This window comes from Gordionus sp. m RMFG-2023, chromosome 5 (genome assembly GCF_954871325.1).
Source record: "Gordionus sp. m RMFG-2023 chromosome 5, tfGorSpeb1-WG-v2, whole genome shotgun sequence".
Lineage (NCBI taxonomy): Eukaryota > Metazoa > Nematomorpha > Gordioida > Chordodea > Parachordodidae > Gordionus > Gordionus sp. m RMFG-2023.
Genome location: NC_088779.1, coordinates 11,951,659 through 11,978,659, shown reverse-complemented (window position 1 = coordinate 11,978,659; position 27,001 = coordinate 11,951,659). Strand labels below are relative to the sequence as shown.

Below are 27,001 nucleotides of genomic sequence, written 5' to 3'. Positions count from 1 at the left end.
TAAAAATTCTTTTGCATTTTAATATATATATTTATATATAAAAAAAATATTTCCTAAGATTGAATATGGTATATTACATTGTCATGATTAAATCATTAATTAATAAACTTATATTATATACAATTTATAAAAAGAATATATTAAATTACATGTAAAATATAGATTTCCCTGAATTGAATTATGTGTAAAAAAAATGAAAAGGAAAACAAAATATTTTTTTATTCCTCGATTTATAATAATATTATTAGTTGTTTTTTTTTAGGTTGATAATATTTTATGATGAAATTTTGATCGCTTTACAAAATAAGATAAAAAAGTTTAAACGAAGAAAAATATCTATTTTTTCATGATAATCGTGCGATCGCTTTTATTCTTTCGTGTAGGGTTATCGATGATATCCTAGCCTCGGGATCCTTTTCCCAGCAATCTTTCAAAGTGGAGACTAACTGGGAGGCTAACTGTTAGCAAATTTATTTATTATAACATAAATTATATGTTAAATGTAAATACGAATATTCAAGGTATAATCGCAATGAGCCCTTATCATTTATTTGGGGGGGGGGGGGTGCAAGATTTTTTTAAAAAACTTTTTTCAAAAATAAAAATGTTTATATCGAATACTAACGGGATCAAGTTTCCATGATTCCGCAATCTTTGGCCTTACATTCCGATTACACACCAAGTTTTGCATATCCTCTAGGGTAGGATTAGATCCTATTTCTTCTTCGTAGGGCAATTTGTAATCCAAGTTAGATAAAGTGGCATCATCTATTGTTTGTTAGCATTAAAATATTTATATTTTAGAAAATACTAGAGAATAATTTCTTTGCAAATTTTACGATAATTATAAAAAATGATATTTTAGATGTGATTTTAATCGAAAAGTATTATAAATTTACTTATATTTGTACACCTAGTCATTAGTTCCCATAGCACTAAAGCGAAAGCGTAGACGTCGATTTTCAGGAAAGTTTCAATAGAGTAAGAAATAGCTCCTTCCAAAATTTCAGGGGCCATATATCTTAGCGTGCCCTTCTTTATATAATAATCAACAAATATTTTTAATTCAAAATATTAGCTCGTATGTTAAAAGGTCACTTTTTACATACTGCTTGCTATCTATCTAGTGTTGTTAAACGACTCGAGCCGATTTTTAAAAACGGCTAAATCGAGATTTTACCCAATATTAATACTTCAGTCTCAAAATTTCACATATAGATATCCAAAACTTTCTGCCATTTGGGCAGAATCTCCAAATTTGAAAAACTGTTTAACAACACTACTGCTAACCTTTCCTATGAATAAAAATTATTATAATTGAAATAGATCTACCAATATCCTCTTTTCTAATTCCTTCCAGTTTCTACAAACAAAGGCATTTACATTTATTTAAATTAAATATTTGGGTAATTCCATGACAAATCACTTAGTGATTCCGACGACCATTTTAAAAATGGATGAAATTTAGTTTGAAGGTTAAATAGATTGTATATTTTATATAAATTCAAATTTTAATGTCCTAGCTCAAATATATCTCGAGTTACGGGCCTTCAAAAGTTCGTTCGGACCTTTTCCTCTTTTGGCGAATCTTAAAATACTCAAAGGGTTTAAAGTAACAAATTATATAACATTTTGTAACCCTAAAATTTTCTTTAAGAAAATGCAAAGATTATTTTTAAAATAGTCGTATTTCCAGTAAAACAAAAAAAATTATTTTGAAAAATGCCCCATTTAAAATGATGAAACTTATGAAATGTGTTTATTACCAATATATTAAAATGCTGTAAAAATTATCAATGGAGAAAATAAAAATTTAAATTCTAAATTGAGGTACAAAAAAATGTATTTTTAAAAAATTGTGTATAAAATATTAATGGTTATTTATAATATAAATGCATATTTTTATTTTTTTCGTAGATAAAACATGAAATTAAAATTACTCGTATTGCAAACTGTAAAATATTGCAATTATATAAATCTTAGTTCTACAAAAATTAAAAACGACGTTATCTAATAATTTTGACTAATACTTCCTAATTATATTAATTCGATCTCAATAATAATAATATTAGTAAAATTTGAATTTTTAAAATAAATATTGAAAAAAGACCAAATGATAAATAAAGTATATTTTGAGAAATATTCAATATCTTGGAATAAGGTTTTTTTAGCGGAAAGGGAAAACTTGTTTTTATAAGTTAATCTCAAAGGAAAAGGAATTTCTAGGACTTGAGAAATTGCTTAATTAATGTTTAACATCAAATTTTAAACTTTTCACCCTCAAAAAAAAACGATAAAAGTAATTGAATTTCAATTATAAAATTACCAGGAAATTATTTCCCAAATTATAATTGTATTCTCTTAATGTAAAATGGTGTTATAAAATAAAGAATGTATATTTTTTTTGTATGAAAAATTAAAGTTAGGTTCACCTGTTGAACATTTTGTTCCGTTTTAAAGCCGAATTTATTGACAGTATCGCGACTATCCATTATCAAGGCGGAGCCGAAATCGCACAGTTTGGCTTTCAGCCTAAAATTTTCAGTGGACAACAGAATGTTTTTGCTTTTAACGTCTTTGTGAACGATGCTAGGTTTGTAATATTTGGTGGGTGTAAAATTGAGGTGCTCCCTAGACTTAATTTGAGTATACATCTGTCGTGTATCGTCATGGTTATCGAATATATCATGAATATTATTTTTGCACGTATTATTGCCATGATCATCGTCATCTTCTGCGAGGTAGGATGAAGAGGTCGTATTGTTGTGAATGTCGCAGGTGTTCATATAGTCGGAGGGGAGGTACTTTACTTGAAAATCGCTGCTGTCGGAACCGATCGTGTTACAACGCCCGTTTCGTAAATTGGTTCGATTCGCGCTGTTTGAAATATAATTTGTGTAGTTTTGATTGCAAAGGGCGTATGAGTCAAGGTATTCATAAAGATTATCGGTATTATGTAAATAAGCGAGAGCGGAAGAAATGTCCATGGCTATGTTTATCAAAATTTTCCAATTGATTAGATTATGAGCGAGGTAATCGTAGAGGGATCCGCTATCCTAAGAAATCGTTTTATAATTTATTTTCAATATTAAGAGTTGTATTAAATAAGTTTGTTAGGAGAAATTCAAAAGTCCTATGGTCTTTAATTTTTAGATCGGGACATGCCTAAAAGACGTTATTCTCGGGATTGAACGTGTCCCAATGATGTACGCCTAACTTTTACGTCATAATCTTATAACAGATAGTTATTATTTTTATATAAAAAAAGATGTTTATATAAAAAAACATATTACTTTAAATCAATAGATCGCCAAAAAAATTTTTCCTAACTATTAAATTTCATGTAAGGAGAATAATGTAAGTCTTACATACATGTCCGATATATTAAGGGTAAAATCAATAATAAAGATAATTTCCGTTCAATTTTTTTGATTATAAATATGTGGTAAGTGCCAATTTGAGATTGACATTCGTCCTTAAAATATGTTTCTATTCTTAAAGTAAGGTTAATTTTATATTTAAATTCTTTCCTTGTTTTTTTATTCAACTTTTATTTTTTGTTTTGTTCAATTTCAAGTTTTTGTAAAAAGTTCAAATTTTGGATCAAGTTAAGTTAGGAATGATTAATATTGAACATTGATATAATAGTTTTTTTAGGACTTTGATCATTTTCATGATTATAAATTATGGGAAGAAGATTTATTTTTATTAAAGATCACAACAAATATACTATTCGCCATACTTTTGAAAATGATAATGATATTACATATTTTTTATAAAATTCAGGGCTTAATAGGCCAATCTCTTTTAAGAAAAAATTATAGCTTAATTATCATTTTGGGTATCGGTTAAAATTAAAAGTATGGGTCGATCTTTCGAGTATATGTGCATTTTTGAATTTTAAGAAATAGTATAGAAAAAAAAACGCCACTCAACAGTCATGAACTGATCATTACTTATATTTACAAATTTTTCAGATAAGTTAAAGATTTTCTTAAGTTTTCATGTTTAGGTACAGCGTTTGTACCATAAAATCAAAGTCTTTCGCATCACAGTCAAAGTGTGCCTTTTTTTTATTTCATTCAATAAATATAAATTTAAGCGTACCATTGAATTTATCTTTCTAAAGATGTTTGGAGAGAATGTGAGGTGAAATTTTTTTTTATAGAAATCCAGATGAATAAATGTTATATCAGTAGATTATTTTAAAACGTATATTTAAGATTATATATTATTCTAAAAACTATGGCAAGTTATAATATATTAACTAGTATACAACTTTTAAAGTATGATGTTTATAATATATATAGATCACTTGATATGGCGTAATTAGTATCCCGGTAAGATCATGCCTTGCTGTCGATTTTATTTGCCATTCCTCATCCAATTTTTTATGTAGCTTAGATTTTCTCTTGCCGATAAGATTCTTCGTGCCGTTTGCCGTTAACTTCATATCTTTAATAGTATTTGTGGATTTTAAACTCATGCCGTAGATAAGTGGCAATAAATTTGGATGTTGATGGGAATAAGCATATTTATTCTGCGATTTTTGGAAATTTAAATCCTTATTATCCCTTTTCGTTGTGTCCGAATGAAAAGGTAGACCGAATATGAGTAACGCATAAACCCTCATTTCTCGGATCCAGGAATCACTTCGGTCTGGCTCGTAGGCTTTAATTACAACAAATTCCGTTTTAAAACTTTCAGAATTTGCTTCTCCAAAGACTTTAGACCACTCAACTTTATAAACGATAGATACCAAGGAAGAATTTAAGATAGGCGCAGTCTTATAATTAGAAATATATGTGAATATATTTTGAATATTCTCGTTAGAGGGGTGATATAATGAAGGTATTGCGTAATAACGACGCGAACATAATTTGGCCATACTACGGTACAAAACTATATCAAGAGACCGATCATCATTTTTTAAACATGTATCAGCCCTCGATATCAGTTGATCATAGGTTGAAGATACATCGCCCTCGTCATAAAAATGTTTGTCGCGTGAATTCGCCTTGGCCTTTCTGGGGCGGAGGGTGTTGCAAGCGAAAATTAGAAAAGCAACCAGAGCTAGCAAACAAATAGGAACGACGGTTATAGCTGCAATTAAAAGGGCATGCGAGGAAAGTTGGGAACCATGATTAAACGATGGGAGATCGGAGTGAGAGGTGAGGGAGGGTGGGGGCGATGTAACGGAATCCACGAGGAATGATTTGCTACTAATGGGTAATGAGGTCCGGGAGCCTAAAGAGAAAAGGGGATGCACAACAATATTATAATAATTTATAACGGAGAAATATTATTCGATTAAGTGACACATAAATTTATTACTACTCAAATATGTCAGTCATACTTACTCACAATATAGGGCTATATAAGATCGACATGATTTTGCGTCGCTCCCTTCTAATTTTTACGAATAATGCGTATCAATTCTCAATTAATTCGTGATTATTTATAAACTAGGCCATTCCAAATAATAAAATTTTAAATCCTAATAAAGAAAAAAAGGTATATAGTGTTTCCATGATGAACGTCTAAAAAAATGAAACGCCGCCCTTCTTTAAATTGAAGCGGAATTTTTTTTAAAAAAACTCATACGCAATGATAGAATTGCGCCATTTTAAACGATATTATTTGAACATTATATTTGCCATTCAACGTATCGAAAAATGCTCAATTTGGATGCATTATTACTTTGATTTTTATAAAATTTTAATTATTATTACCATTTTATAACAGTACCAAATTGAATGTGAGCCATTTCGACTATAGGTAAAATCGATAAAAACTAGTTTAAAAGATGGCAATATTTTTAATACTATAGTTGGCCGTATTTTATATTCTTATTTTTAAACAATAAAATGATCTAAAAGCTTCCAATCACGGCATTTTTAATGCTTGAGCCATGAGATTTTGGTCTGCGGGCTAGGCCTAGGGCCGGGCTGTATATTTTAAGTATTGATCCAAAATAAACTCTAAATTAGCCAAAATTTAAAGATTTAGATGTCATTTATTTTTAAAAAATTTGGCCCCAGCTCGCCTTTCGGGCTCAGCTTTAGAAATTTCCAATATTAAAAAAATGGCATAAATTCTTTAATTGATGATGATAGAAAAAATCAAATAAGATAAGAACTTAAACCATATTTGTTTTATTGAGATCCGCACAATCCGGCTAAAGCATCATCCATCGACCAATGCCTTGTTCGCGGACCAGGCATTAAAAATTATATATCATTTCTTATTTATATATGATATAAAACATATCCGGTACGGGTGTGTCCGGTTCGAACTGCTAGAAAGGATAATATATTTTTTTATAATTATCAAATAAGTATAAATAATTGAATAAGATTGTGTTCCTTTTTATGAACAATAATTTTCGAAAGTAAGAATAGAAATAAATGATTATCAAATAATCTAACATGTGTATTGGGTAAGGTTGTTTATTTTTTGGCGAAATATCGAGGCTTAGATAATATTTTTTGGTTAAGCTTTGATTTAAAGTTTAATAAAAATCGGATAAATCGAGGTGTTCCTTAAAAAAGACTAGGGGAAATTTTTCATAAAGCTAACCTTATTCTAAAATATAAATATATTGTCACTGTGTGTATTGGTTTTATATTTTACTTATTTATATTTGAAAATAAATAAAAATTTTCAATTTTATATCATTATTGTTTTATATATAGCAATAGCAAGTTAAACTGATAATAAAAATTGGACCAAACCACGGTGAGACAAATAACAAATACGCCACCTATAGTATAAAATTATTAGTTAACGGTTTTTTTTACCTATGAAGTCGTAATGCCCCTCAAAAAAATTTTTATATTCATATACGATGGTAATTTTTATATTTTCTTAAATTTTTATAAAAAATCTGAGAAACCCGTTTTAATTTATGAGGATCTCAAGTTTTAAAAATAATTTTTAGTTTCTAATATAAAGTGTGTGAGTTTATTTTGATAAAAAATTTATTAGTTACATACAATTTCGTAGTTTTTAATCAATCGTTAATTCAATGAAAGACACTAGTTGAGGAAAGGTAATTTTATATGGTTTTAGTTTAACCTGTGATGTCTTCAAAAGTATTAAAACTAGGAAACTAAAAATTCGAGTATAGGTTACATGAAATTAGTTTGTGTGTAAAATTTTGTAAAAAATTGAAAGGGATAGGCCAAATCGTAACTTACTATTTGACATGGAATAGCAACTTACTTGTGTGATAACCGGGATTTTTGCTATATAAATTAAACGCCGCATCACGCTCGTAATACGACAGTAAGTTATTGTGTTCGGAGTTGCAGTGATGCCCTAAACAGCAGCAAAATACGTGGGAAGGTATACGACGACGTTGGTTGGTTTCTATTGAATAGCATTTGGGTTCTTCGCCACAATTGGCGTCGTTTAGCCAACAGCCTAATTTGTTTCAATTTTAAAAAAAGCAATTTATTTTTTAAAAAAAGGATCGCTTATAATCGCAACATCAAAAAAGCATTTTTACGTATTATAGTCTCTTGAAACAGCTGGTCAAACTCCGAATGTATTACCCGTCTTTTAATTTTTATGAACCGGAACCGCCTTTTGTAAAATATTTTAAATGGAAACCAGGGATGTGAACCCGGACCCTCTTGAAACCTTGTATTTTGGTTGAACCCGAACCCTTTTAAAAGTGGAGGGTCCAAGGATTCTAGGTGTCATAAAAAATTTTAAAAATAAAAATATTTTTTTAAAAAATAATATAAATTTTTTAAAATTTTATTAACTTTTTTGTGGAATCATTTATTTTATCTTCGCGTTTTTCTTTCAATTTTCTTCCTGGACTTCCATTTTATTTAGAGATTGATATCATTAGTGTAGGTAATAATATTTTATTATGTAAATTTTTTAATATGCTATGTTATAGAAATACGTTGATTATTTTAAAGTGAATTGTGTAATAATATTTTAATTTAAATGATAATGCACAACAAGTTCGTCCTCAATTTGTATGGATGCTAAAACGATTAAGTTTGAAAGATTTCTGTAATGATTTTATTATAGGAGCATGTGAAGTCATTTTGTCGGAAGATGATTGTTGCCAAATAAAGGACTAGTGTATTAGTTCCTTTAAAAATAACAATATTAATACAATCAGAACAATTATGTTTATTTGATTTTTATGGAATATGGATTAGATGCCGATTAGATTAGAAAAATTTACAGTTCTTTTATACGAAATATTAGAAAACATGAAAATTCGAGGCAATAAAATTTGCAAAATAGTGTTGTATACGCTTCTATATATTTAGATCCTCGATATCAAGTTTTATTAAGTATTGAGCAAAAACAAATTGCTAAAGACCATCTTAAGGATTTATGGCATACGCAAAACTCCATTTTAGCCTCCAATACCTACTGGTTGTAGTGATAATAATAATAATGATAGAAACATTGTTGGTCTTGAAATTTTACTTTAGATAGAGAAAAAGAAATCAAATTTTTATCAGATGGAAAGAAAGATCAAAAAATGCCTATTGCATCTTTAATAGTAAAGTTCTCAGAAGTTAAGAGAATAAATAAGGATATAAATATTTAAGATTCTGGAAAGAAAATTCTTCAATATATCCGGATTATATATCTTATCTAGAATCTTCATGGCTGAACCGGCTACACAAGTACAATAATTTTATAAAGATAACTATCTATTTTAGGTATGGGTAGAACGTGAATTTTCATCTTTGAAATATATATTGTCTACTTTACGTGGAAATCTCAAGGATGATATTTTAGAAGATATTATGATTGTGCGAGAATAAAACATCTAAAAATATAAATTATTTCATTTTTAAATTTTTCATTTGTAAATTATGAATTTATATATATATATTGAAATATAATAATAAATGAATGAAAAAAAATCTTATTTTGAGTCATTATTTTTATCTTCTCTGAACCCGGACCCGAGCCCTGAACCCGGGTCTTTTCAAATTTTATTCCTGTACCCGGACCTGGACCCTTTTTTTTGTCGAAGGGTTCACATCCCTGATGGAAACCCTTTTAGTCCAGGTTTCAAACTCTGAAAGTGAATAATATTCACAGTAAAAGGTCGGGCAAAAGTTAGTGGATAAAACGGCACGTCGGATAAATGATCTAATTTTAAAAAATTTTCAATATGATTAGAAAATGTAAGTAACTAATGGACTTCCAGTAAACTTGTGCAATTCAGTGCCTTATGTATGGAATTCAAAATATTAAGTCCCCCTCGTCAAGTTAACTATATTATGATTAAAACAAAAAATATTAAGGTGTGTCCTGGTTCGGTTCGTGACATCTCCGGAATTCAAAATTTTCAGTCCCCATCGTCAGATTAAATATATTATGGTTATACAATAAAAAACACCGAGGTCGTGTCCTGGTTCGTATAAATTGTCTCTTTAGCTATCTATATAGCATCCTACAAACAGTCTAAAAAGAAAGATATTTAGAATTACGTAAAAGATCACGGGTCCTTTTGTCTATTTGTACAGAAAAATTATACAAATAATATTCATTTAATATATACATTTAAGTCCTAGTTCAAAATCTGTATAGTCTGGACTAAATTGAAATAAGTTTCAAAAAAATGAGACGAACCAAGACATGGCTTAAATTATTAAAAACGTATCTTCAAAAAAAACATTTAATATTATGTTTTTAACCATTGGTTTCTTTTCTTCTTAAAAGGAAAACAAACAGTTTATAATCACAACATAGTAATAATAAGTTAATATTTTAAATAGATAAATATGCAATAAAGCATATGATAGGAATTGAATTTCAAGATTCTAACAAAAAAAACGTCTCTTCTCTATCTTAAGGCTATGTTCAAAATCTTTTTTTTAATTATCGTTTAAATTTTTAAAAATTTTCTACAATAATATTTTGGACATGTCTTTATATATATATTTCTTTTTTTTTCAATAAAGTTTCAAAGTGTATGAAATCGAATTTATTGATATTTAGTAGAGATCTGCAAAAGTAGGCCAGGCCCGTACCCGGCCCGAACGGGCTTCGGGCCGGGTTTGGGCCTACTTTAAAAAAAAAATTAGGGTTCGGGTTGGGTCGGGCCTAATATTTTTTAAAAAAATTCGGGCCGGGTCGGGCCGGGCCTTAAAATATTTTTAATATTGGCACTAATATTTTTTGTAAAATAAAAATATTTAATTTTATTTGAAGAAGCTAGACGCCATATGATGGCATGTATCTTTTATTCTTGGTATAAATATATAATTAAACTTTTTTTTAAGAAACAAGGCGGCAACATTTTTTATTTGTAAAATATAAATATATTTTATTTATTTAGAAAGTAGACGCCATATGTCATATATATTTTATTATGGGTAAAATAATTTAAATGTTTTTTTATAAAACTTAAATTTTAAATATAATTTAAAAATGAATTTAATTTTTTTAAAAAAACAAATACAAAATGGAACATATATTTGTTTGCCCCATTTAGGTAAAAGCAATATATGGGAAAATTTTGAAGACATATTTGATGATAAAAACAAAAAACTTGATTACGTCCAATGTAAAAAATGTAATAGTATATTACAATATAAAAGCACATCTGGAAATTCTCATTTAAGACGTCACAAGTGCGTTAAGAATGACGATTCCTCTATTCCTAAAATAACTAGGTATATTCAAAAGAAAATAGATCTAAATTCTTCCTTAACTATTAAAAAGAAACTATGTGATACCTTGATCTATTATTGCGCCAAGGACATGCGTGCCTTTGATTCGATAACTGGAGATGGCTTTATAAAAATGGCTCAAAATTTTATTCAAATTGGCTCCATTTACGGTAATATTGACTGTAGCGAAATTATTCCCCATCCAACTACTTTATCGAGAAATGCTATAGTTATGACGGATCAAATTAGAACAAATTTGGTTAATAAAATAAATGTTCAATTATTTGATAAAAAATGCTCTGCTACAACAGACATGTGGACAGATTCTTTTAAAAAGTTTTCCTATTTAACTGTTTCAATTCATTATATCGAAGGTGAAACCTTATATAAACATGTTTTATTTACGAATAAGTTTAAAGAAGAGAAAAAAACCGCCGTGAACATACATAAGGAAATGCTACAAAATTTTGCTGCAATTGGAATAATTCCCGATCAAGTGAAAAATATAATATTTATATCTGATCAAGGAGCTAATATAATTAAAGCCCTAGAAAAATACACCAGATTAAATTGCAGCGCACATCTATTAAATACTGTTCTTCGAAATACCTTTAAGGAACAATCTTTGAAAATTATCGCTCCTAATATATATCAAACCCTTATTTCTGCTAAAAAATTAACCATGTATTTTAAACAAACCGGTATGAATCAATATTTAGACAAAACATTACAACAAGATATCGAAACTAGATGGAATTCAAAATTAAATATGTTGAAATCTATTAACCAATATGATGACATCGTCAATTTTTTATCATCCAAGGGAGATATTAATAAAATGGAAAACTTGGAGAAATCTATTTTGAAAAATTTGATTGATATTTTATATCCTTTTGATAAAGCTACTAAAGAACTAGAAGGAGATATTAATCCTACTTTAAAAGTACTGCTATGCTTTAATAATATTCTTCACGAGGATTTAAATGATTCATTTTATCAAAACAATGATATAAAAGAAATAAAAACCAATTTAAAAAATTTTTTATTATCTAAATTTAAAATCAATATTTTGCATAAAATAGCGACATTTTTATGCCCCAAATATAGAAAATTAAGAATGTTATCATCAATGGAAATATTAGAAGTAGAGAATTCAGTCAAAAATATAATTAATTCTGAAGAATATTGTCCTTCAATTGATATTATAGATTTGGATATTCAAGGCGTTTCTCAAATTGTGGAATCGCCTAAAAGATCTAAAGGTACATTTAAAATTGTTCTATTTATATTATTTTTATATATCAGGCAATGAATATGAAAGATGGGAGGACAATGAGGAAGAATATGAAAAAAAAGAAACAGATGAGCTTGAAATTTATAAGAATTTAAACATAAAAGAGAATAATGAAAATATAGATCCAGAAAAAGATATATTAAAATGGTGGAATAAAAATGAAATTAGATTACCAAAGATGACAAAATTGGCTAGAAAAATTCTAGCAATTCCTGCAACGTCCACAACTTCAGAGAGAACTTTTTCAAAGACTGGAAGGTTATTAGACGAAAGAAGAAATAGACTGTCACCAGAAAATGTTGATGCTTTGATATTTTTAAATGATAATTATAAATATGAATCTAATATATAGTTGTGTAATTTAACATTATAATTATTTTTGGTTTATAGGTATTTTTGATAGTATTTTAAATAAATAATTAAATACTAAATAAATTTTCTGTTTACTAAGATATTTTTTGCAAAAACAAAATCTTAAATATAAAAAATAAACTAAAAGCTAAAAAAAATATAATTATTACTTTAGGATGAATTAAAAAAAATTCGGGTTCGGGCCGGGCCGGCAAAAATTTCGGGTTCGGGCCGGGCCGGCAAAAGTTTCTAAAAAAATTTCGTGTTCGGGCCGGGCCGGGAAAAATTTTTTAAAAAAATTTCGGGCCGGGCCGGGAAAAATTTTTTAAAAAAAATTTCGGGCCGGGTCGGGCCTAAAAAATTAGGCCCGTGCAGATCACTAATATTTAGGGCACCGCCTAAAAAAACAGTTTATAAATAAATATATCTCGTAAAAGATATAAAACCCGTCATAAAAATACCACTAAGTATATATAAACGAATCGGTTCATATTATTCTCCTCATCTATTGAAAACTAACGACCGATCGTTAGTTACGGCAGACAGATGTTTTTAACGGAACAATTCAGAGATGACATTATAACAGTTTGTGCTATGCAGACTTGAAAAGATTAATATTCATTTTAGGCCATGCCCAAAGATTTTTTTTCTAGGAATACTATATCTAGCTCGTTCCAGGCTGTGTCCCGCCTGGGACTACAGGTATAAAAATTATATATGAAATAATATTTTAATAACCTTTTTTCATAATCTTGAATTCATCGGTCTCGGCATCGAACTTCCATAAACCGTAACAATGGGCCTTTTTGGACTCCAGATTTTCGCGGCAGCTTTCCTGGGTTGAATTACCGCCATCATAAAAATCGCAAATAACATTTTTCGAGGATATCTCAACCCGTTTTCGGCGTTGATTCATGTTTTATTGCATTTTTTTTTGATTTGTTATAAATGATTTTGAAATCGAGTGTCCAAAGACAAATGCCCCGTTATTAATTCATGAAGAGAATTTCTTTTTTAGTTTTAACATCTGTAAATAGAAATACGATATTGTCAAAAATGAATGAATGAAAGAAAGAATGGTTCTATAAGAAAATATCCCGAAAATCAATCAATTTAAATATTATGATCTAAAAAAATTTATATTGTGTAAAATAAAAAATTTAAATATCACATTCCATCTTCATTAATATGTAAATGTATTTTTTTGTATATATTCATTTTATTTTTATAAAAAACGAAAAAAATAATAAAATTTTTATTATGTAAATGATGAAAATTGCTTTCACGAAAAATCGATAAATTTTTTTTTTATTTCTATGATAAATAATACTAGTACCGCCCTTACTATCGCCTAAGCATAATATTTTTTTGTCAAAAAATATTGTCACGATCAGGTCTGGGGTCCTAACCGCCTGGCCGGAGTAACTTGTGCAAAATTTGTGATAGGAATATGAATGATATTTTTAACATTTTTAGATATTTTTTTTAAATACATAATTTAAATAGATGTGTTTATCACCCTAACATCTATTTACATCAATTTCAAATTTACTTTAAAATTTTTATAGGAGATATAAGCGAGAATTCTAATTTTTAGCGATTTAAAAAGGGGACCTAAATTTTTTGGGCGGGGCTGGAAAGCCGGTTAAGAATCTGACAAATTTATCTCCTTTTCCCTCATAAAAAAATAAGCAGTGCTAAACTTTAAAGTTGTATAAAATCGAAAGATGCCCTAATGTAGCTTACTGCCACGTGCAATTTTATTCCCTAATAAAAAAATTAATGCAATCTTTTTTTCATTCCATTTTGAAAAAAAAATACTATTTTTTCCAGCTAATTTGCGCAATTTATTGCCTGCATAGGCATAGATGGTTTTAAACCATGAAAACTTATTATTTTCACAGAAACAATGAAAATTGTGGAGGTCTAAACAAATGGATATTACATTTGGAATACATATGGAGCAAGTAAATTCTTAAAGACATGATTTTTTTTATATGTATACTCATTCAATCAATATATTTTATTAAAAAATCAAAATATTTAAATAATTTGAGAATTTTGGGATAGTAGGTAATTACGTCGCGATACAAATCAGAAGCCGTGACGTCGTAAAATGGTAAGATTTAATTTTCCGAGCCGAGGTTAATAATTTACCTTGTTTAAAAATCTCGTGACGACATTCATAGCCGACAAAACTATTGATAACTTTTAGAAGCCCGAAGAGAGATTTATCAATCTTTTTAAAATCAGGGCGGGGGAGGCCATCCTCCACATTGAGCTAAAAATTTGACCCCGGTAGTTTTACAAAGTACATTAAATTTTATATTTTATTTTATTGGTTCGTTTATCCCCTTTATTTATTTCAATTATTTTTTATTTTATTTCAAAAAAAAAATGACAAATAATAATTTTAAAAAAATAAATAATATATAATGATTTTCCGAGAAATAAATTAAATAAATAAATTTAAAAAAAAAAATTAAGAAAAACGAATTATGATGAGAAATAAGAAGAAAAATTATTTAGCATGGCTAGAAACAAATCGGCATTAACAACAAATAAAAATAAACAAAATTTTAAGTGAAAAAATGAGAAGGGCGGAGAGGGGGAGGGTTAGAGTTTTTAAAAAAATATTATTTATAATGTTTAATCTAAACACAATTACGTCATAATGATGAGATGAAGATGAGTAACAACACGTATTATACGTCTGTATATAAAAAATAATAATAAAATGTGTTGGATATCGGATAACGAACTTTGAAGAAATACAAAAAAAAAATGATGAATTTATAAAGGAGATTTGAATAAGCTATTTTATTATGAATATATGAAGAAAACGTAAAATAATTTTAAAAAAGATGAAGATGGTTTGTTTTAAATTTTAACTTAAGGACAAAATTAATAGGATAAATATGCTACCAAGAAATGATGCAATTTATAATTTTTTTTTAAAAAAAGTATATTTTCATCTTTAAAACCGTGTTTGATTTGAATAGATTTAAAGTAATTTACTTTGCATATAATATTGTGTGCAAAACAAACTCTTTAGCCCAAATCGTAAAATGAGTTAAGAGAAAGAGATATAGCTTAGTGTTAAAGATGTGAGATATATGGGTTAGGCTTAGGTTATAAACGGCCTGTCAATGTCAATTCCCTTGTTTAAAAACAGAGACATTGACGCCATCTTATGGAGGCAGCGAGTCCCCCCCCCCAGTTGAAATATTTTATAAACTAAATGCAAGTAAATTTTATAAAATAAATGATAAAAGCAAATTCATTTAATAATGTAGATATGAAGAATCTGGGATACATCAAAAAAAAGATACTTCAATTTTAACATATCTGTCAACCTCCACGTAACTAAAAGTTTGGGCAGAGATTGTTAAATAAGAAACCCAGAGATAGTAAAGGTCGATTTTGGCAGATAAAATAACTATATTTAAATTTGCTCTAGATCTGTATGTAGCCGATCCCTTTTTAACTTTTTTGAAGTTTGAAACAGCCTAAAATTAATATCGAACGACTATTGGACAAAGATGTCAGTATCGGTATTGGCCGATTCCATTTCAACCAATACCAGTGGTCTATGCGAAAAATAATAAACTCTGATATTTTTTGTAAAATGACATATTAAAGCTAAGAATAAAAAAAATGAAAACAAATTTCAATATAGAAACGCGTTCAAATTCGTAAATGCGTTAATAATAACACCATGTTAGCCGGTTGATGTGCAAAAATATAAAATTATATAAAATCGGTTTCCAAAATTTTTATACAAACACTTGGTTAGTTTACTGAATATGCTAGGCTAAAAATAGAGTCTGAAAAAAATATTTTTTAAAGAGAGATTTTCAAATTTTACCTAAAAATACCAAATTCTATTTTAAAAAATTTTGTAATTTTCGTGCATAAAAAATCTTTCAAAATGAAATCACAAATTTTAAAAAAAATTCTTTTTATTTTGAAGATTATTTTCATGCTAAAAAAAACACATTCCAGTTTAGGGCGATATTGCAGTGTTGAATTAGATGAATAAAGGTTATACTTCTAGAAAATATTTAATGTTTTATCTTTGTTTAAAAAATATACGATAAGACAATCATAGCCCAATTTTTCACTGTTCTGACTCCGAGACTATTACACCTCTTGATTTTCTACGTTTCTTTAATTATGATAACTAGTTTATATGGTACCAAATGTATATAGAGGAAATAATATATTGATCTTAATATTATATATTATATACTAAATTTAAAAAAAATTTAATATAGTATAAATAAGATAATTAAATTTTTATCAATCTCATCTATTAATACATTCATTAGTGGTAATAGCAGGGATGCGAATAAGGTTTAAAAAAATATAGGTGGGTTTGGTTCAGGTAAATATTGAACCGGGTTCCAGGTTTAAGAATTTTTGTGATAAAAAAAAATATTCTAGATTTAAATCATAATTAAAAAACAGACATAAATTTGGTGTAAAAATAAATTTTTTATTTTATTTATAGGCAATAGTTAAAAATACAAAGCATAGTCATGTACATATATATTTAAAAAATTTTATTTAGACGTTTTTCTTTAAATTAACAATATCCAATAAAATAATTTTTACTTTGACTTGTTTACTTTCATTTTCCTCTAATTAATAATCTTTGTGAATAAGTTAAAAATTTTAAATAAATGGCATAAATGAATTTAATTGTTTAAAATTTATTAACAATCCAATAGGAATCTTTGAGAAAAAATTTAAAAAAATTTAAAAATGGAGTAAATGAATTAAGTTGTTTAAAATTTATTAACACTTCACTTAAATGGAAATTTGAAAATATTATAAAATGTCAAGTAAATTATTAATATTTATATTTACAATTATACAAATATATTATATTAATTTAAACAATATACTGAGCCCAGTTGAACCTGGGTTCAAATAAAATTCCCGGGTTCGGTTCGGGGTAAGGGGTGTACCAATACCACTTTTTGAAGGCCGATCCGATCCGATATTTCAGATATTAAATTGATATCGGCCGATAACCGATCCGATATCATATCTAATTTTATATTCTGCAAAGATACCGGTTTTAATTTTTAATATACTTTTTATTAGTACAACATCTATAATTTTACTATACCATAACATATGTCATTTAAATATATTATAATGGTCAGTTATAGTTTATATTCAATTCAATTGATATTATTTATATAATAAGTAATAACATTAATCTATTTACATAATTAGTAATAAAAAAATATATTATGAAATTTGAAATTAATATTTAAAATTAATATATCGATTTATATCAGAGATATGTCGGCGGTGATGGGGACTGTTAATATCACTAGCATCACTAAAAACAGATACTGAAGAGATTAATGAACACTTTTTTAAACAGAATGCGAAAAAAAATAACTATATTGCAGAATGTTTATTAACTAATTATTTCTATTAAAAAAATTAAACATAAAAATGTATTTCGATTTTATTTATAAAAATAAATGGTTTTTTAGATATAACTTTTTTTAAATTTTGTTAAAAGCGCCATTTTATATCGGATGGGAAAATTTTATAATATTTGTTGATAACCGATATTTTAAAATGAGCGAAATATCGGCCCGATCCGATCCGATATAAAATATCGGTACATCCCTAGTTCGGGGTTTTGAAAATTTTATAAACGGGGTTCAGGTTTTTCCCATAAATTCAGGTTTTCTTCTCCAGGTTTGGGTTCGGTTCAAACCCCTGGGTGATAGTAAGTTAAACATGTATTTTTTTTAATTTGGGTAATATTATTGTTATTTTAAAGCGTCAAATAGCCCAAATGAATGTTATTTTCACTTTCTTAAAATTAAAATTGCTCCATGATTTACAATCATACAATTTATTTTAATGTTTGTTTTAAAGAATTATAATTGAAATACTTAATGTTAGGCCCTGGAAGAGACAAAAGTCCTAACCATCAAAAAAATTTATAAATTAAAACATAATAAACTATAAACCATATTAGAAAAAGATAGATAAAAGTGAGAAAGGAAAGCAATTTTACAAATATGTTTTACTCATTTTTTTTATTTTAAAAAAGGTTTATTTCATGTTTCTGATATAGTTTCAAAATTTTTTGAATTAAATATATTTTTTAATTAACAGCCTCAAATAAACTTAAGCTTTTTTATTTATAATATAAAATAGCAAAAAAGGGTGTGTTGCAATCATTAACCTTCAATAGAGTAAAGTGAAAAAACCATAACCAAATTATAAGATGGGGTGATTTTAAGTTTATATAAAAAATGAAAATAGAGACACACTTAGATGTAAATATGTTCTGCATGGGTTGTATAATGTGAATGTGTTTGTTTACTTGCTTTTAATATCATAATATTGCAAGATTAACAATTTAATATATATTTTGGATTCAAAAAAATTTTTTTGACTAAAACTAACTCTATAAGAAGACTTTACACCCAAACACATAATTTAGAAGAGATAATATTACTATCTTATTTAGAATTATTTAAATTAAAAACAATAGAAATCACAAAATATTTTCAGTTTCAAAATTTATGCAGACCCATATTTTAACTAACAATAATAAATATCTAGCAGCACTATATCTAATATCTGGTCAACCCCTTTTATATAATAAATACTTAGTAAAAATAGATAAATAATTAAAACAAATCAGCCCACAAAGCCAGGTTCTAACTTGGAGTTTTACAGGACAGCCCATCAACCTTGTGGGTCAGGGTCATATAAAAATCATCAATAAAACATAGGCCTGGTCTATGACCCCAAAAATATTAATGTTAAATTTCCTTTTTGTTTTTTATTTTTCACATGATTAAATTATAATATGAATGAAAAATTAAAGAAATTTTACAAGAGGAGGTATATTACCTATTCATTTTCATGTCATTAGTTATTATTGAATATTTATATTTAATGCACAAAATAAAAATGATATTTATCCCTTATATATTTTTTTTTAATTCAGGCCAGAGACAACAGTAGGCCAGGCTTATGTAAAAAAAATTAGGTCAGAGGTTTGGATCAAAAAATTTGGACATGACTAAAATACACGCCCCCTATCAAAGAAGCTTAATTTAAATTATATTATTACAGAATCGTATTTAGCTTCATAAGATGAGTTAGAAAATGTTTTTTTTTTAAAAATAGCAACATAGTAAAATTTTTAAAAAATTACTTTTCTACATGACTAAACTATGTGCCCCCTATCAAAGAAGCTTAATTTATAGAAAAATGAACGTAGAATCATATATAACTTATTAAAAAAATGTTAATACTAAGTTTATAAATTATTTATAACTTGAGATTTTGAAAATACACTTAATTTCTTCTTTTTGACTAAATTTTTTTTAAAATTTTACTATGTTGCCATTTTTTTAAATAAAAAAAACATCTTCTAACTCATCTTATGAAACTAAATAAGATTCTGTATTAATATAATTTAAATTAAGCTTCTTTGATAGGGTAGCATAGTTTTTAGGGGCACATATTTTAGTCATGCCCAAAAATTTTGGTTTTGATCTCTACTCCCTTTAGTGTTTCAGAGTGAAATATTATAAAATTATATTACAAATTAGTCATTTATATTAATGATGATTCCTCTTTAAATAATATTTATTATAAAGTTATAATTTTAGCTTAATATAGACAAATTACCTAACTACCATTAAAAATCTTAGTTATAACGCAATACCATCAAATTGACTGTTAAAAAAATAAATTTAGAATGTATTATATAGTATTAATTAATATTATTTCCTAATATAAGATGTGAAATATTAATCTTAGCTAATATATTAAAATAATCATCATAAAATCTGTAAAAATACTCAAATATATTGATTTGGTTATTTTTTTTGATAATTAAGAACAATAAATGAAGTAGTTATCATACATGATTTCATTTGCCAGACTTAACAGAATGGGAATATTATATTTAAATTTTAGTGAATGCATGCTCTTTACAAATTAATTATTATAGAAATAGCAAGTCAAATTCTATCCAGTTATATGCTTAATTATGAATATTGCTGATTGAATAAATTCAATTTTTAATGGTACCATGTGCAAGTTTTCTTTGGTTCTACTACAAAAAGAAAAATGTTGATTTGAATTTAACACGTTTATTTACCTTTAAAAAAATTTTATTATAAATTTAAATACTTATTTTTAATAAATTTATAGTTTTTGTTTTACAGAAGGATAAACAACATAAAAAATTTATAAAATAAATAATTTTTGATTAAATTTGTTAATTTACAAATTTTTGCTACTATGCAATTTATTATAATAAATACTAGGTGACCATGATCCCGAATGTCAAGATGAAAATTAAACAATTCCAGAAATAAACAACAATATTACCGTCCCCTCAAACAATACCCCAATTTTAACCAGACTGTTTGGGAAAAAACATACTATGCTCATTGACCTGTCCATCTAACTTTATTGATGAGCTAGACAAATATCATTGACTCCGAAGGACGATACCATAGCAATTACTCTCATAATATCAATACTACTCACCATGAAGATAGATATGATATGGAAAAATCCTCTCAGTTTAATTATTTAAAATATTTTGTAACATGCGACTCTATGGTTTAATTATCTAATAGTTATTAACATATAATATTAGTTTTTTTGTGTGAATCCCTCGTACCTATTAAGGTGTGACATGTCCCAGTATTGTAAATTTTGCAATATTTTTAATATAGAGAAAAAGTAATATTATAACAAAGAAAAATAATATAATTATTTTCATTGGAAAATGTGAAAATTATTTTTCTTTAATTTAAAAATAAAAGGTTAAAAATTGTTTCTTTTTTTTAGATAAACACAATTTATTATAATTTATTTTAGAATTGTATTTATTTAAATATTTTAGAAAGTATTTAGTAGAGACACGTTAAAAAATATTTAATAAAAATTAATGAAGTAAATAGTTAGTAAACGATAAATAAAAAAAAATCATAATAACAAAATAACATTTCAGCCAAAAATCATCATATGTTGTTAAAGTGGAGCAGATGATTGGTATGAAAATGTAATTAGAAGAATCGCGCTGTATTTGGTGATCTTAAAATTTTGAGCTCTGTTCAGAGGGTCCTGGTTAAAATTGAAAGGGGAGTTCATGTCGAAACGAGAAAAATTCCATATTAGAAACTACCTTGTAACCATGAAATACGTGTAACTTTTTCACGACGCCTACCATCGGGAAAACCAGAAGGCTCCAATGAGGTGGGAAAACCAGCTAACCTAAGTGCAAGAGATATAATTTGATTGCACCTTGAATGCCGGGTTTGCCGACCGGGGTTACGATTGCAATGTAAAGGATGAAACGCCATATTGGCAGCATAAGTATATCATTTGCTGCATTTATATGGTTATGGAAAGGAATGTTGAGCCTGTCACATAGAGCATGGCTGGGCTCGTGATTGTGCAATTCAAGCTTAAGATTGCTAGATGGAATAACATCTAAAGATTCATGTCCCCGATCCTTGATAATTTCAATGAATGTGGACCTAGCCAAAGGTGAAAGACTCGAAATAAGGAAATCAACGGTGTTTTTCACAAGTGGTAGATCTCGGAAATATTGTTGTGGTTTTGACGGATTTTGCCCATAAGTCCGTTATGTTTGAAAGGAAGTGTGGCTTGATGCCAAGCAATGTCTGTAAATTTGATATTTAAGTAGTCACTAAGATTTATTCTTATTCTGGTTTTGAATCTTACTAGATGCACCTTCTCTAGAAATAATGGGCTCGATCGTGGGGCGTAAAGGATTTTAGGATGTTGAAGAAGTTCCTAATTTAAAAAAGGCCTTGTGAGAGACAGGGAAGAATTTGTTTTAAATTTTTAAATATATCGTCCATATCGCTATAAAAAAGAATTCACTGACTCCTACCAATGAGAGAGCTCAAAGGCGATAAATTCTTCAAGGGGACATGCTTAAAGCAATGACACATATGTCATTGGCTTAAAGCCTAAAATGTTTGATGGAATTGTATTGATTTCACAATATTAGGTTTTGGTACGATTGATTACAAGTCCAAGACTGTCAGTGGAAGCCTTAATAATATTAACAGCCTTTCAACCTCAGCAGAATTCCCAGAGATGACCCCATCATCAATGTACCATAAATGTAGGGGTAACGTAGTGATCAAATCATGGATACCCAGTCAAAATAATATGGAGCCTAGGGAATCACCCTATTGAATAGCTTCAGAAGAGGTTAAGATATAGGGCCAAATACCAAATGGGATGGTTTTTTATAGGATGAAAAGATAATGTTTTATGAATTGTGAAATGATTACTTTTCTGTGAATGCCATTGCAAACATTTATAAAGTAGATTTTAACAAGGTGTTGAATGATTGTAGCATCCTGAACATAAATATGAGTTAAATGTGCAGCCGCTTTGCATCCTGAGCTAGTTCTAACACCTAATTGAAGAGGAAGAAGTATGTTAGGGACTTGTGCAGAACTGCTAGCTATAAAGAACATAATCTTCTATATACTGCACCACACCAACGGCTATAGGCCTGATATCACCATTCTTTTTTCTCAGGGCGACAGGGACGTTACCATTGATGACCTTGTTGCATCCTTCAAATCTAGGGGCCGCGTCTTCTGAAAAGATCTCACTGAAAATACTTATTACGAAGTGAAAATTGGAGAAGGGTTCTTGGTTTCACAAATCATTATAGCCTCCGGTGTTTATGATGTTTATCTAGTAGTCTTTGGTATGACACTGCATCCACTGAAGCAAGTGTGTCAAAGGAGCTGCACAGTCTAAGATCACCATTTATGTCGAGCTTGTTTATTTTGTTATTGATTAGCTTCACCTTGAATTTTAAATCGTCCTGTTTGTTTCACGTATGAGTTATGATATCATGGGGTTCATAATTGATATTAGAAGATGCTAGTTTAACATTCGTAGTGAAATATTTACTATTCACAGTGAATTTGTAAAGATTTGTGGCCGAATAAAAGAAAGGCTGACCATGCATACTTAGAGGAGAATTTTTTAACAGCCTATCAATGGTAAAAACAACTTGTCTGGCACCTCTTGGAATTCTGGAAATCAAACGAGGTTTGGGCAATCCAAGGAATTTGTCAAAGAAGTAATGGTGAAATGGATATCAGTGATATTATATTCAAGAATGCTTGATGTTGCAATATTATCATGATTTAATGTTAATGGAACCTACTGTGTCACAGTATTCAAGAGGGTGGTGTGGGGTGGGGGATTGTTAGGAGAGGAATAAAGGGGACAGAGCCAGGGGCATCTTTGTTCATTCACACTATGGGCCCTTAAACGGCCAATACCAAATATTAAAATAAAGTTTCTGCATTGAGAACATAAGATTCACATCCATTAATATTTTTATTATATCATCAAAAAATAAAGACTGTTCACCAACTTCTTTGAATGCAAGCATATGTTGTTGCATAAGAACCTATATTTCTTTCATTAATACTGATTACACACATAAGAATGACAATTTAAATAATTGAATAATTTCCATATTTAGCTACTAAAGAATAATGATATATTTACGTATGTATTAGTTAGTTTCATTAAAACGAGTAATATTGTAATGTAGTTGTACAGTGACGAAGCGTCAAGTTTACTAATAGGGAAGCAATCAGAAAAATATTTTTATTTTTATTTTAGTCAAACTCAAACCATAAAAACATTAAGATTTATAAATAAGTGGTATTCGTCTTTGTTTTTGAGTAAAATGATCAAGTACTGCATTATAAAAGTTAACTCTAGATTTTAAATTTTTTAATAATTTTTTTTCTATCGAAATCAAAGATAGATTCGATAATCGATTTTGGCTCATCCTGTTTCTGCAATAAGATTTGATTCTTTTTAAAGATGAAAAACTTCGTTCTGCACTTGCTGTTGTTGAAGCCAAAGTTAAGATGAATTTGCATAATTTAAAAAACTCTTTAAAACTTTTCAAATCGGTGCATATTAAAAATTCAAGTATTTCATTAACATTCTCTTTCTTTCTAAATTCAACATCCCGAAACACTACCTTTAATTCGGTTTCCAGCTTGTGTAAGTCAAAAAATTGAGAATAAGTGTCGTTTAAATTATCTAATAAATATTTTGGGAAATTGATTATTTGGAATTTACTAATAGTAATATCTAACAATTCTATGAACTGCCTTTGAAAAATTATTCATATCCGAAAATTCTTTATCATTCAAAGCATATTTTTCCTTTGGGAATAATAAGCATGACCTAGAAAATTTACATCCAGTGAGCCATTCATATTTTTCATATTTATCGTTAAAAAAATTACGGATGCAAGTTTTGATTTCTTTTTTTAAGTTTTGTAAAATCGGTTTTTACTTCCTTTTTCGATAATCATTTTTTTCGCATCAAAATATCTTGAGCTAAATGATAATGTTAATAAATTTTCAATAATACAATTACAATTATTAAACATTAATTAAGGATTTTAAAACGAAAAATTTTTTATTTTAAAAAAGTAAGGAAAAAAATATTATATAAAAAAATTTCATTCTCTTTTATTTGTTAAAAAAATAAGCATTTTTTTACTTGCTTCCCCAATGAATATTTTTTAATGGTAAAATTACACAGTACCATGTTATCTTTATTTATTAAAAAGAATAAGCAATATTAAATTTGCTTCCCTCATGTATATATTTTTTTAACGTAGGGTAGTAAAAATAATAGTAAATTTTATAAAGTAATAGTAACTTTTTTAACGTAGTAAAAATAATAGTGTATTTCTTAATATAGTAAAAATAATATTAATTTTTTAATGTTATAAAAATTATATAAATCTTTTTTAACGTTATAAAAATTATATTATCTTTTTAACGTTATAAAAATTATATTATCTTTTTAACGTTATAAAAATTATATTAATCTTTTTAACGTTCTAAAAATTATATTAATTTTTTAACGAAGTCAGTTTAGTTTATTAGCATAGTACAAAGATTATATTAAGTTTATTTAAAAATTTTGTAAGAAAAATTTCAAGGGAGGCAATGTACCCCTTGCTTCTATGGACGCTTTTCACTGTAGTTGTATAAATGTTAAGTTATTTCTTTCAATTAAAGGATATTAGTAATAGGCAAATTTCTGAGGGGTGATTTCTGTTTTCCACCTCCTGCTACGACTATGAAGACTGTCATTCTTCTATCATTAAAATGCCCTATGAGTAGGGTATATTACTGAAAAACAGTAGGCCCTAATCCACAACACTAAATACATCCCCTAAGGTGTGGTTGAGTTTCAGCTTAGTTTTGGGATTATCACCCCAGTCCCATTGTATGATCTGATAAGAGAAGTTTAAATAATATTTTTTAAAAAAATGAGGTTACGAGATTAAGAGAAAAATATTATCAAATGTGTGATTATATATTTAATATAATACAAATTTAAATATATAAATTAGTATTTTATATTATATCTATAAAATAGAAATTTTTTCTGCTCAGTGAACTTGCACCTGTCCTTTTATTTATTTCGTTGAGTATTTATTGTAAATGATAATGTCTGGAATGTGGGAACTATATCGAAAGGAGGCTATGCAATGGGAGTATGAAATAGATTCCAAATTAATATCCTTGAGTAAATTGTCCATAAAAGGGAACGATAGTTTTCAGCAAGTTAAAGATATTGTAACCCAAGATTCATCTGCAATTGATTCTAATTTGCAAACAAATTCTATTGATTTGATAACAAATGATATACAAAGATTGTTAATTCATCTAGAGGAAATAAATGAAAAAATGGGCAATCATGTACAAAATCATCAAGCAACTCCAACTCAATCAAATTTTCCTCCTACTTATTTTCATACCCTTCAAAGGCATAGAGAAATATATCAGGATTATAAGAATGAATTTGAAACATTGAAAAATAATCTAAAACATACAAAACAAAGAGAAGATCTAATAGGATCTACAACTAATTTAATTAAAAAACAACAAATACCTGAATATTATAAATATTCTCCTATAAATAGAAGGACAGATTTACATTTAAAAGAACAGGAACATTTAAAAAATTCAGAAAAATTGATTGATCATCACATTGATATGGCTTTTTTTACAAAGGAAAATTTAAAGTTGCAGAAAAGAAATCTTCTAAAGATATCAAAAAAAGTTAATTTCATTATTGAAAAATTTCCAATAATAAATAGATTGTCTCAAAAAATCTCATTAAAAAAGAGAAAGGAAACCATAATTTTATCATTTGTTATTTCCACATGTTTTGTATTTTTATTATATTATATGATTCATTAAATCATTTATATTTAATCAATGCTAAATTTTAATATGTTTAGTTTATCATCAAAAATAAAATTATGTATTTTTATTGAATCTATCTTTATTATAAAAATAAGAGAATAAATTATACAATTATATTTAATAAATATGGGCAAAAATATTCTTTTATTTATAATTTTGCAAATAATTTTGAATAAGATTTGGCATATGTGGCTAATTTATATTAAAGGATATTTTTGTATAATTAACCTTTGCCAATTGTGTCATCTTTTTTAATATGCTTAAATTATATAAATATGTTTCAATTATTATGCATTTGATATAAATAAACTATTATAAAAAAATAATTTTAGTAAATAATATAATAAGGTTTTGTTTACAAT

General features: G+C 27.4%; 2 protein-coding genes across 2 annotated transcripts; one reads left to right on the top strand and one right to left on the bottom strand.

Annotated features, from left to right (window-relative positions):
- Positions 1-89: 89 nt before the first annotated feature.
- On the bottom strand, positions 90-20,286 carry LOC135929462 (uncharacterized). The gene is made up of 8 exons (XM_065466064.1): positions 20,234-20,286; positions 13,048-13,336; positions 7,225-7,425; positions 4,316-5,247; positions 2,433-3,056; positions 900-1,035; positions 626-768; positions 90-458 (listed from the first exon to the last, which is right to left on the bottom strand). The coding sequence occupies exons 2-8, from the start codon at positions 13,223-13,225 to the stop codon at positions 345-347; spliced, it is 2,328 nt and encodes a 775-aa protein (XP_065322136.1). The 5' UTR covers positions 13,226-13,336; positions 20,234-20,286; the 3' UTR covers positions 90-344.
- A 5,525-nt stretch (positions 20,287-25,811) lies between these two features.
- On the top strand, positions 25,812-26,799 carry LOC135929706 (Golgi SNAP receptor complex member 1-like). The gene has a single exon (XM_065466410.1). It carries the CDS (start codon positions 25,872-25,874, stop codon positions 26,631-26,633), a length of 762 nt encoding a protein of 253 aa, XP_065322482.1. The 5' UTR covers positions 25,812-25,871; the 3' UTR covers positions 26,634-26,799.
- Positions 26,800-27,001: the final 202 nt, after the last annotated feature.

What these genes read in the sequence shown, in the direction of transcription:
- LOC135929462 (XM_065466064.1), bottom strand. Translation starts at nt 13,225, where the DNA reads ATGAATCAACGCCGAAAACGGGTTGAGATATCCTCGAAAAATGTTATT. An exon ending in CGGAACAAAATGTTCAACAG is followed by an intron (nt 1,036 to 2,432) that starts GTGAACCTAACT and finishes TATTATATAAAG; the next exon opens with AAGGGCACGCTAAGATATAT. An exon ending in AATCATGGAAACTTGATCCC is followed by an intron (nt 459 to 625) that starts GTTAGTATTCGA and finishes ATTTGCTAACAG; the next exon opens with TTAGCCTCCCAGTTAGTCTC.
- LOC135929706 (XM_065466410.1), top strand. Translation starts at nt 25,872, where the DNA reads ATGATAATGTCTGGAATGTGGGAACTATATCGAAAGGAGGCTATGCAA.